The 11,160-nt window shown below is 63.1% G+C and overlaps 1 protein-coding gene across 1 annotated transcript; it reads left to right on the top strand.

Annotated features, from left to right (window-relative positions):
• The first annotated feature begins 203 nt into the window (after nucleotides 1-203).
• On the top strand, nucleotides 204-7,228 carry LOC129196864 (scavenger receptor cysteine-rich type 1 protein M130-like). The gene is made up of 11 exons (XM_054804833.1): nucleotides 204-570; nucleotides 798-1,112; nucleotides 2,231-2,323; nucleotides 2,409-2,723; nucleotides 3,082-3,396; nucleotides 3,830-4,144; nucleotides 4,888-5,025; nucleotides 5,747-5,842; nucleotides 6,278-6,361; nucleotides 6,571-6,723; nucleotides 6,972-7,228. The coding sequence occupies exons 1-11, from the start codon at nucleotides 204-206 to the stop codon at nucleotides 7,226-7,228; spliced, it is 2,448 nt and encodes an 815-aa protein (XP_054660808.1).
• The last annotated feature ends 3,932 nt before the right edge of the window (nucleotides 7,229-11,160 follow it).

Genomic DNA, 11,160 nt, shown 5'->3' on the forward strand with positions numbered 1-11,160 from the left:
AGGGTCTCCAGAATAGCAGCAGTTGACTTAAGTGGTGCCTGTGGCTGTGGGTTTGGGAGAAAAGCCAGCCCCTGAGTGCTGTGCTGATTTCTGAAGAGTGGTTGGGGGGTGTGTGGTGTGTTTGTGCCATCAGCACCCACTGGCAGATGCTGGTGTGTTCGTGGGACTCTTTCCCTGTGGCTAACTTGGAGATGGGGTGAGGCATGGTCAGGCAACTGCCAGAGGGCTCTGGGACCTCACGGGGGTCTTTGGTTGCTCCAGGATTTGTCCAGCTGGTTGGAGGGGACAGCCCCTGCTCAGGACGAGTGGAGATCCGTGACGGGAACCAGTGGAAAGCTGTCTGTGACTCAGACTTTGGTCCCAAAGCCGCTGACGTGGTCTGTGGGGAGCTGCAGTGCGGCGTAGCCCTGTCCATGCCTGGGGCAGCTCATTTTGGAAAAAGTGGTGGTTCCATCTGGGACAGAGAGCTGCAGTGTTTGGGGAATGAATCCGTTCTTGCCTTCTGCCCAAGAGGGTCCCCCAGGGACCAGCCCTGCACCCAAGCCAACACTGCCGGTCTCACCTGCACAAGTAAGGACTCAGGGTGGGGTGTTGAATGCTGAGTGTGAGCTGGGGACAGGGAGCAGGATGGGGCCTGTGCTGTGCTGGGTGTGAAGGCAAGAGGGGTGATGTGGTTTTCTGCAGCCCTAAGAGACTGCAGAAGGAGCAGAAAGGAAGGCTGTCCCTCTGGACTGTCCCCCAGCTACCGACGCTGTAAGAGCACCAACGCAGCCTCTCTCATCTTCCTCTGTCCCCAGAGTACACAGGGTTCAAGCTGGTGAATGGCAGCACAGCTTGTGATGGAAGAGTGGAGGTCCAGGTGCTGGGGACCTGGGGCACCCTCTGTGCTTCCCATTGGGACCTCTTGGATGCCCACGTTCTCTGTCGCCACCTCAACTGTGGGTTTGCTGAGTCCATTCCTGGAGGAGGGCACTTTGGGAGAGGCACGGGCCCCACCTGGAGAGAGTCATTCCACTGTGATGGGACTGAAGGCCACCTGGGACAGTGCCCAGTGACTGCCCTGGGAGCCTCACCATGCTCCCACGAGAATGTCGCTGCTGTCATTTGCTCAGGTGAGTGGTGGGAAAACACTGTGTTGACTCCATTTTCCCCTTGGCTGTGACATGGCCACCCAAAGCAAGGGACCCCATGGCAGCAGCAGGGTGAATTTCTCCCTGGAGAAACCCCAGCTTCACCAGGAGTGATGTGGAGATCTTGATGTGCTCAGACTGAGCACTCTGATGTGGGAGAGCTGAGGACTGAGCCAGGCCTGGGGTCCCCTGCTCTCATGATGCGGGGGCTGTGGGGCTCAGCTCCATCCCTCCGGCTGCAGACAGCCCTGTCCCAGACCCACAGAGCCCAATCCCACACCCAGAGGGGCTGCCCGCCTGTCCCCAGCAGCAGCAGCAGCAGCAGCAGAGCAGGGGTGTGAGCTGCAGAGCAGGACTGGGCTTTGCCCTGGCTTCTGCTCAGCTCAAGACCCAAGCTGGGCCTGTTTGGTCAGAAAGGGCCCCCTCGCTCTGCTCCCTGCCAGGGACACTGGCTCCCAGTCCCTGTTCCCCAGGGGCGCAGAGAGGGACAGAGATGTGTGTGCTGCCCCGTGTCTCAGCAGTGCCAGTGCCAGCGCTGAGGTTGGGCAAGGCTTGTCCTGGTGCTGCCCATCCCCAGGCCATTGCACCACCTGCTGCTCCCTCCTGCGGGAGCTGCCCCATCTGCCTCAGCAGGGACGTGCTGGGTGGTTCTGCCCCAGCAAGAGCCAAGAGAGTGTCTTGCCCAGGAAGGCTCAGGGACTGGGAAACCAGCAGTGTGGAAACCTGCTCCTGAAGCTCACTGCGGAGGGCTGGGGGCAGGCAGGTGAGCTTCAGGGCACCATGAGGTTTCCAGAGCCTGGAGAGGCACCTCAGGTTCCTGGGCTCTCTGGTGCTGCTGAGGGCTGGGACGTGGCTGCTCTCCCCAGGCTCAGCCAGCTCCGCATCCCTGCGGCTGGTGGGTGGAGGGAGCCGGTGTGACGGGCGAGTGGAGATCTTCCAGCGCGGGACGTGGGGCAGAGTCCTGGATGACCAGTGGGACATGCAGGAGGCCAGCGTGGTGTGTCGGCAGCTGCGGTGTGGAGAGGCAGAGACAGCCTACAACCCCCCGAAGCCTGAGAGAGGGACGGGTCCCATGGGGCTGCGAGGGGTGCGGTGCGCAGGGCACGAAGCCAACCTGACCCTCTGCAACACCTCCCTGGCCGAGAGTGTGCTGGCAGCAAGTATTGCAGAGGACGTGGGGGTCGTTTGCTGGGGTGAGTGGCACTGCAGGGGCCCCCCAGGCTCTGGGCTGGGTGGGCACCAGCCCCTGACAGCAACTGGGGTTTCTTCCCACTGCAGGGAGCCGGCAGGTCCGGCTGGTGAACGGGTCCGGGCGCTGTGCTGGGAGAGTGGAGATCTACTACCGGGGCAGCTGGGGGACCATCTGTGATGATGGCTGGGACCTGCCCGATGCCACTGTCGTTTGCCACCAGCTGGGCTGCGGAGGGGCGGTGGAGGCGGTTGGCTCTGCTCGGTTTGGGGAAGGCTCCGGGCAGATCTGGCTGGAGAGCGTGAACTGCTCCGGGGCCGAAGCTGCTCTCTGGGACTGCCCGGCAGGGTCCTGGGGGAAGCATGACTGCGGGCACAAAGAGGACGCAGGAGTCGTCTGCTCAGGTCTGTGCTGGGAGCTGGGAGCTGTGGTGGGAGCCCAGTGCCTGGGGAGGCTGGGCCAAGGGGAGAGCTGGCAATGCTCGAGGCTGTCGCTGGCTGCCTCTGAGCCTCTGCCCAAGCCCATCCTGGGGACACCCATGCACAGGTCCCCTCAGTCCCATCAACGGTCTCTGAGGAACTCAGTTGTGCCCAAGGGTTAGCAGGGAGGGCAGGGGTGTCGTCCATCAGGGACTTTGTCCATTGGTGCAAGGGGGACTTGCTGGCCATGCCTTTGCCTGGCTGAGGACATGCGGGCTGCAGGGGTACCCCTGCTCCCACAGCTCCAGACCAGCCTGTTCCCCCTCGGTGCCTTTCATCCCAGATTTCATGGCCCTGAGGTTGGAGAACAGCACCACCTGCTCCGGGCGCCTGCAGGTTTTCTATAATGGGACATGGGGGAGCGTTTGCTCCAACTCAATGACTCCCAAAACGGTGTCGCTGGCCTGCAAGGAGCTGGGCTGTGGGGATGCAAAATCCTTGGAACGATACCCGACCTCTGGCAGGCTGACTGGCCCCGCCTGGCTGGATCGCGTGGAATGTGGGGAGAGATACAGCTCCTTCTGGCAGTGTCCCTCCTCTCCCTGGGACCCACAGTCCTGCGATGACCTGCGAGATGAGACCCACATCACCTGCAACGGTAACTCTGAGCCACCTGGGCACCAGCATCCCCAGCTCCTGCTCCCTGCTGGGCATTGTCAAACGCAGAGACAGAGCCCACAGGGGCTTTTCCTTCCCATGCCAGACCCTCCTGCTGCTGCTGCTGCTGGTGGTGGCACAAAGGGGACTTCAGCTCTGAGCCCCACACATTCACCAGCAGTTGCCAGCCGGGCTCCCAGCAGTGCCTGGGGGAGGCAGAGGTGTCTCCAGGCAAGGTCTCACGACCCCCCTGCAGCAGCCCCTTCACCGCTGCATTTCCTTCTCCAGGGAGACAGCCAGAAACACCCCCGGCCCTGGGGGCCACGTGCCCAAACTCCACGAGCTGCACAGGTAGCTGCTCCTCTGCGTGCCTGTCTCAGCTGGCAGGGCTCTGCCTGCTGTGCCGTGCCCTGAGAGGTCTATGCCTTCTCCAGACAGGGAGAAGATTCGTGCCGTGGGAGGCGAGAAGGGGTGCTCGGGCAGAGTGGAGGTGTGGCACCGTGGCTCCTGGGGGACGGTGTGCGACGACTCGTGGGACATGCAGGATGCTGAGGTGGCATGCAGGCAGCTGGGCTGTGGCCCCGCAGTGTCTGCCCTGGGCGAGGCTGCCTTTGGGGAGGGGACGGGCCCCATCTGGCTGGAGAAGGTGGAGTGCCGGGGGACAGAGCCGTCTCTGCAGGACTGCTGGGCCCAGCCTGGGGACAGCGGTGCCTGCCGGCATAAGGAGGACGCTGCCGTGAACTGCTCGGGTGAGGGGCAGGGCTGGGGCCCCTCATGGGGGTATTGGCAAGGAGCTGGGACAGGCGTTTTCCCTGCTGGGTCCCAGCATGGCTGTAGAGCTCCTGAGAGCAAGGCTGTCTGTGCAGAGCCTGGGAGCCTGGTGCCAAGTGGGCAGCAGCTTCTGTGGGGCTGGATGTCCTCCAGCCTCTGCCTGCAGGGCCCTGCAGCCCCCGGGGGCATCTCCTGGGCTGCCTGCACTGTCCTGCCCATGGCCCTGGGCTCCTTCCTGGCCACCCTGACCAGCCCCACAGGAGGGACACTTTGGGTGGGATGTGTCAGGGATGTCCGCACACGTGCACACACACACACGGCGTGCCAGAGAGGAGGCTCCCTGGTACCTGCACACCCAGCCTCTCAGCCCTGCTCTCCTTCTCCTCCTCTGCAGCTGCACGCAGGACAGCAGCACCAACCCCTCGAGCAGGTAAGCTGTCCTCCCCGTCAGCGCTGGGTCTTCCCAGGGCCAGGCTGTGACCCACAGCCGGAGGGAAGGGGCTCCTTGCTGGGGTGTGAAACTCCCAAGAGGTGTCCCCGGGTTAGCGGTGGGGGAGGGGTTTGGGAGGGCTGTCATTACCCGGTAGGGTGGGAGCTTCCCCATCACTCCCCCCCTGGGGTCCCTTACCCCCCGGTGTAAGGGGGGGGTCAGGACTGGGCTGTCCCAGCCCCCACCTCTCCCAGGCCTGCTGCTGCTATTTCTGTGTTCCTGCCCATGCAGATCCCACCCAGGGCCATCCAACGGGCAGCGGGAGAGTCTCATTGCCCGTCATCATCTGCATCATCCTGGGAGCCCTTCTCTGCCTGCTCCTGGCCCTCCTGGCCAGGCAAGTGTGGAGTGCTAGGGCTGGACGCCGAGGTGGGTCCTTCCCCCATGGTCCCTGGGGAAGATGCCTCCTGGCTGTGGGGTGTCAGTGAGGGGTACAGGCAGAGCTGGGGGGACCAGAGTGTGTGCTGCCTGCATCCCCATGTGCCACACCAGCAGCAAGGGGTAGAGAGAGTCCAGACTCGGGGGGAGTTAGGGATGGGGCAAGGAGAGCAATGGCCGAGCTGGGCTGGGGGAGATGGGAGCAGAGGGGAGGCAGGTGAGGATGTGCCACTGGCAGTGCTCTGGGCAGCTCTGGAGGGGGCTGTGGGGCAGGGGAGATGCTGGGAGAAGCATGGGACAGCAGGGTCCATCCCTGTGGCATCAGGCCCCCAGGCTGTTCCTCCCTCCAACCCTTACCTACCCCCCAGCAGGGCAGGGGCCATGCTATGGATCCATGGGGCAGGGAGGGGGCAGCTCCAGGGGCAGAGGAAAGGCAGGAGCTGCTCCAAGGTCAGCACCAGGGACCTGGCCCAGGGCCCAGAGGGGCACGAGGGCTATCTCTGAGGGGATGGTGTGAGGGTGTCGCTGCCCCTGACCATCTCCATGGGGACATTGCCTTTACTGAGGAAGTGTCAGCGGTGACAGGACAGCACAGTGGGGCTGTGCTGTGGGGCCAGCCCTGGGCTGTCCCAGGGGCAGAGGGCTGGTGGAGCAGAGCAGGATGCTGTCCCCTCTCTGCCCATCCCTGAGCCAGCCCTGCCTCTGTCCGCAGGCTCCGAGAGAGCTTGGGAGCCCTTCCCTGAGGCCCTGTATGAGGAGATCGGTTACAGCCCGGCGTGGGAGAAGCAGGCAAGGTTCAGCGGCTCAGGTGGGTGTGGGTCCCTGATGGGGGGCACACCTGCAGGGCTCTTTGCCCTGGCCCCCAGCCAAGGCTGCCCCCCTGCAGCCCCCTGGCCCATGGTCCCTGCAGCTGTGGGGCTGTGGGGTGTGTGGGGACAGCAACCAGGTGGTGGGCGTGGGAGAGGAGCTTCCTCCCCACCAGCTCTGCCCATCCCAGCTGGGGACAGCCCCTCTCTGCCTGTCCCTGCATCCCACCTGGCACCTGAGGGGTGAGGGAAGGGGCTGTCCCAGGGCAGCTCTGGGAGCCCCTGTGAGATGGGGTTTGTCCCAGGGGAGCAGGCTGAGTCCTGAGCCCTCCTCCCCACGCAGCCCTGGCTCGGTGGGTCCCCTGTCCCCAGCAGCACTGAGCCCAAGCTGGGTCAGCAGAGCGCACTCCCATAACACCTGCATCGCCTCTCTCCAGGCTCCTATTCAGAGGGATCCCTGACCAAGGTGCAGCCCCAGCCCGGGGACAGTGAGGAGGAGGATGGTCTGGGGTCAGCCCCAGGTAACGGGGGGCAGGAAGGGGTGGATCTCTCCTCCCTGCAGACTTGGGATGGACAGTGGTGTCATTGTTAGAGTTGGGGAGGACACAGGCAGGGGTCTCCTGTGGTGCTGCCAAAACCAGTGTCTGAGCCCCATGTCCCCGCACATCCTCCCATCCTCTGCTCTGCAGGACGTGTCTTCTCACTGTCACCAACTCTCCTCTCCTTTCAGACGTCCCTGTCGGGCCCAGAGGTGACCCAGCAGATGGCTATGATGATGCCAGGGAGGTTTCTGACCCTGGGGAGGATCCTGCCTCTGGGCAGGGAGACTGGGAAATGCCCAGGGCCCCAGAGGAGGGAGCAGGGCCCAGGGATGCACCTGGAGGTGAGAGGGAAAGATAGTGCTGCCGGTTCCTGGGGTGCCATCCCTGCTGCTGGATGAATCACTGCCATACTGAGACCCCAAAATCCTGGGATGGGGGAACCTGCCCTGGGAGTTTTCCTTGGGGAGACCAGGGGTGGGAGAGGGATCTGACCATCTCAGGAGTGGTGAGGAGAAGGGGGAAGGTGATGTAGAGACCAGGAGGGCACCTCATGGGATGAACATGCAATGGGCTGCCTTGCTGCCTGCAGGGGCAAAGCTGCGCTCCCAGAGAAGTGCTGGGGCCCCTGGAGCTGAGGGAGATGCCTGGTCCCTGTCCCCGGAGAGCACAGGCTATGACGATGCTGACGAGGTGTCTCTGGCACATCCCCCTGAGGACACAAAGGCTGTGACACCAGAGCTCAGTGCCCAACAGTCCCTGGGCCCCGGGCCAGGACAGCCCGTCCCTGCCATGCAGCTGGGTGCAGCCAGGAGGGAGGAGAGGTCTGTGCAGCTGGGAGAGCCGTGAGCACCAGGGAACCGTCTGCCTTTTCCCACGGGCAGCAGAAACAGCCGGGCATTGCCTCTGGTTTTATTCTCCTGTGTTTACCCCCTGCCTCCACATTTGTTCTTATTAAAAGCCTTTGGGGGTATGACCCAGAGCTGGTGCTTGCCTGCCCAGGTGTCGGGGTGTCTCCCTGAGGCTGATGGGGGGGAGCAGAGCACAAGGAGATGGCGGTGAGGAAGGGCCACGTCTTGGGGACAGTGGGTTCAGGGTCAGGCTGTGGAGCTGTGAGAGCCCATGTTCCCTGGGGAATATTCCTGCTGACAGAGACATTTCCATCCTGCCAGCCACAGTTTCCAGCAAAAATGGCTCCCTGCAAGGTCTCGTGATGCACCCCAGAGGGAGTGCCCATCTCCTCACCCTGGGGTTCCCCAGCTGCTCTTTCCCCCAGGCCCTGCCTGGGCCACACTGGTCCCATGGCACAGAGGCCATGACAGAGCTGCTGTGTTGGGGTGAACCCTGGGCTGTGGCCCCACAGAAACGAGCCCTAAGGTGGCCGCAGTGCCCTGAACACCCCATCCAGCCCCAGGGGGTCTCACGTCCCATGGATCACCTCCCACAGTGGTTAGGAGGCAGCTCCGCTGCCCACTGTCCTGGCACAGGGTACAGAGGCACTTGCTGGGGCACACGGGGCTGGGATTGCCCCTTCCCTGGCTTTGCCAGGTCCCCAGTCTCCATGAGCTGTTCCTGCTCCCTTGGGCCCTCACAGACCTTGGAGCAGTGCTGGTAGATCCCCAGAGCTGCCTCCTTCCTGGGCAGGGACTGTAAGGCCCCACGGCAGCCCTGGGACCCCCTCGTCCTGCTGGGCTCCAGCCCCCAGCCCTGCCCTCCTGCTGCCTCCCAGGGGTGTCAGTGAGGGTTTGTGTCGGGGCAGTACCTGTGTGCAGGTGCAGGGGGGATGAGAGCAGGAGCAATGGGGGGACCTTTCCCTCAGTGCTGTGGGAGGCAGAGGAGGGAGAGTCCAGGGAAGGGAGAAAGGATCCCCAGGAGACATGGGCTGCTGCCCAAAGCCATCATCCAGCCCCTGGTGTGGGAGGCTGCTAATTTGGGCACATTTCCATGGCAGAGGGTATTTTGTGTCCCTCCCCTAAAGCCGGCACTGCTGGGAGCTCAGCCAGGGTCCCTCTCCCTGGGCTGGGGCTTTCACCTGCCCCAGCTCCCATGGGCAGAGAAATGACTCACGCAGGAGCTGGGTAGGGAGAAGGGTTTGACACTTGGGCAGGAACCTGAAACCCAAACTGCCCTCCCAGGTCCCACTGGTTCTTCCCAAAGCTCTTCCCTGATGGGCTTCTCTGCTGCAGACCAGAAGGTGTGTTGGGTGTCCATTGCAGGGGAGCAGCCCCAGGTGGGTAGCACTGCAAACAGCAGGATCTGGCCCTACAGCAGAAGAGGGGAGGAGGCAGCTGTCACCAAGAGCATCTCCTACAGCAGTGTTGCCCCATTCCTTGCTGGGAGCTCCTCCACCCCTGGGGTAACCTTGAGGGATATGGGGGAAGCCCAGGCTCACAGACGCCTCTGCCGTGATCCCTAAAGCTTTCCTGCTGACAGTCCCCAGCCCTGAAGCCAGCCCCTTAGTCCCCAGCCTTATGCTGGGTCTCACCATCAGACCCCTTGTGTAGGTCCTGGGGAGCTGCTGCAGGAGCAAGCACAGATCTGGGGTACAGTGATGATCCCACATTGCTGCAGAGAACAGACCCAGCCCTCAGGGCCAGACTGTTCAGGCCCCAAAATGCCCTGAAATGGGATCTTTCTGCTCAGGTGTGCTGCCCCCTCACACACACCCCTGGGCTCTGTGGCTCATCTCCCTGAGGAGGAGGAGGAGGAGGTGGAGGAGGCAAAGCTCTGCCAGGTGCCAGAGTAAGGGAGAAATATTACCCCTGGGGGAGGGCAGAGCTGGCAGGCAGGTGGCATGGGGCAGACACTGGGCTCTTCTCCCTGGTCCCCATCTGGGGCAGCTTGAGTCTGCAGGTCAGTGTCCATACTGGCACCAAGCATCCTGTGTTCAGAAGATATCCCCACCCCACCGCCCTTCTTCTGTACTTCACTTTTATACCTTATTTCTCTGAATTTGGGCCCACCGTTGCTGGGGGGCACTGAGCACCCTGCAGTGAAAGGCCATGTCTCATGTCCCACTTTGGGTTGCAGGTGGTTTTGGTGGGGGAACAGCTGAGGCACCATCTCCTGGCCCTTGCTGCCTGTGCATGGCTTTGGACAGGCCTGTGTCTCCCTGATCCCACAAGCATGGGCTGGACGGAGACACCAAACCCCCAGGAACAAGAGGTGGGTACCAGCCCCAGCAGTCCCACCTCTGCAGGGCTGTGCCTGACCTCAGCACCTCTGGGTTCCTCTGCTCAAGGCAGTGGTGATGGCAGAGGGAAAAAGACCTGGAGACAGGGACAGGGTAAGAAATGCCATTCCACCAGCTGGGAGTCCCACAGGCCTGTCCAGGCTGGTCCAGCTCAGACACCCCTAGCTGCTGGCACAGGGGGGTGTTTCCCAGCTGGGATGGGATCTGCACCTGAGCTCAGGTCCAGCACCTCTGGGAGGTGGCTCAGCAGAGGCAGTGCACACAGCCCTCCTCACCCCACAGAGGGGCCCTGGGTGGGCAGGGCAGGCCCACAGTGCCTGGAGAGGACCAGTGCTCCAGCTCCAGCCTGTACCCGCCTGAGGCTGGGCACTGGGGGAAAAAGCACCCTTGGAGATGCCGGGGATCGAACCCAGGACCTCCCACATGCAAAGCGGGCGCTCTGCCGCTGAGCTACATCCCCTTCACGCCTGCCAGCAGGACAGACACTCTGCTGCTGTGACATGTCTATGACAAGCACAGCCCTGTTGTCCCCTGGGTGCCCGGGGACCCTCTGCAGAAAACAGCATTTGAAGCCTCCTGAGATGGGGGAAGTCAGGACAGCCTCTCCACGGGGGCCTGATCCTGGCACAGGGGTGCACTGCAGAGCATTGCCCCTTCCACGTCTCGGCAGGGCAATGGGGCAGAAGGAGGCTCTTGCTGCAGGCGCTGCTCCCACGCTCTGACCCACTCTGGGCTTGATGGAGAGGAGAAAACCCCCGAGCCTCCTCTGCCACCCAGGGCAACAGCCGTCTGTCTCCCATCTGTCCCCAGCTCCACAGGAGGAGCAGAGCAACAGGGTGAGGGAAACACCCTCCCTGGGGTGAGGTGTCCCCAGGCTCTGATGGCACCCCAGGGTGTGCGGTGGGGGGACATGGGGACAGAAACCTCTCACGCCCTCATCCAGGTAGTGGGCCTCCCCCTGCACCCCCCTCCCCGCCAGCATCCCTGGAGGTGGGGTGAAGGGCAGGCTTCCATCGCCCTGGGGCTGATGCCCAGAGAGGAGCACAGAGGTGTTTCATCAGTCATTGCAGCAGGCGGGTCAAGGGGGGCAAGAAACTCTGCTCAGGACAGCGTGTGACTACACATGACGCCCATGCACTGCAGTGGGTGATCCTCAGCACGGCTTGGTCAGCTGTCCTGGGCACATCAGAGGTCTCGCTGCGACAGACCTCCAGAGGAAGGATGCTGCCATTCAGGCCTCAGCTCCAGGGAGTGCCTCTGCCCGGGAGTGGGGGGGGACAGTGGCCTCTGGTCTGGGAACTGAGAACCAGGTGAAGGGGGGTGTGAGGAGAGGAGCAGTCTGTGCACCATGGAGAATGAGAAAGAGGAGAGAGACAGGGTCTTTGGAGAGATCGCGCAGTGGAGAGACCTCGATCCCTGTGGAGCAGGGAAGGAGGGAGAGCTGGAGACCACCCCAGAGGAGCACTGAATGGAGAGTCCTGCCCAGGGGGAGGCTGGGGACTCGTGGTGCTGGAGGAAGGCTCCTTCTGAGCTGCAGGGCTGCAGCTACAGAGCAGGGACAGTGCTCTGGCAAGAGGTGAAGGAGCAA

Source organism: Grus americana, chromosome 27, assembly GCF_028858705.1.
Source record: "Grus americana isolate bGruAme1 chromosome 27, bGruAme1.mat, whole genome shotgun sequence".
Taxonomy (NCBI): Eukaryota; Metazoa; Chordata; class Aves; order Gruiformes; family Gruidae; genus Grus; species Grus americana.

Bases quoted from the DNA above. Each gene is read 5' to 3' on its own strand.
- LOC129196864 (XM_054804833.1), top strand. From the start codon at position 204: ATGGTCAGGCAACTGCCAGAGGGCTCTGGGACCTCACGGGGGTCTTTG. The intron at 571-797 runs GTAAGGACTCAG...CTCTGTCCCCAG, and splicing joins TGCCGGTCTCACCTGCACAA to AGTACACAGGGTTCAAGCTG. The intron at 1,113-2,230 runs GTGAGTGGTGGG...TGCGGTGCGCAG, and splicing joins CGCTGCTGTCATTTGCTCAG to GGCACGAAGCCAACCTGACC.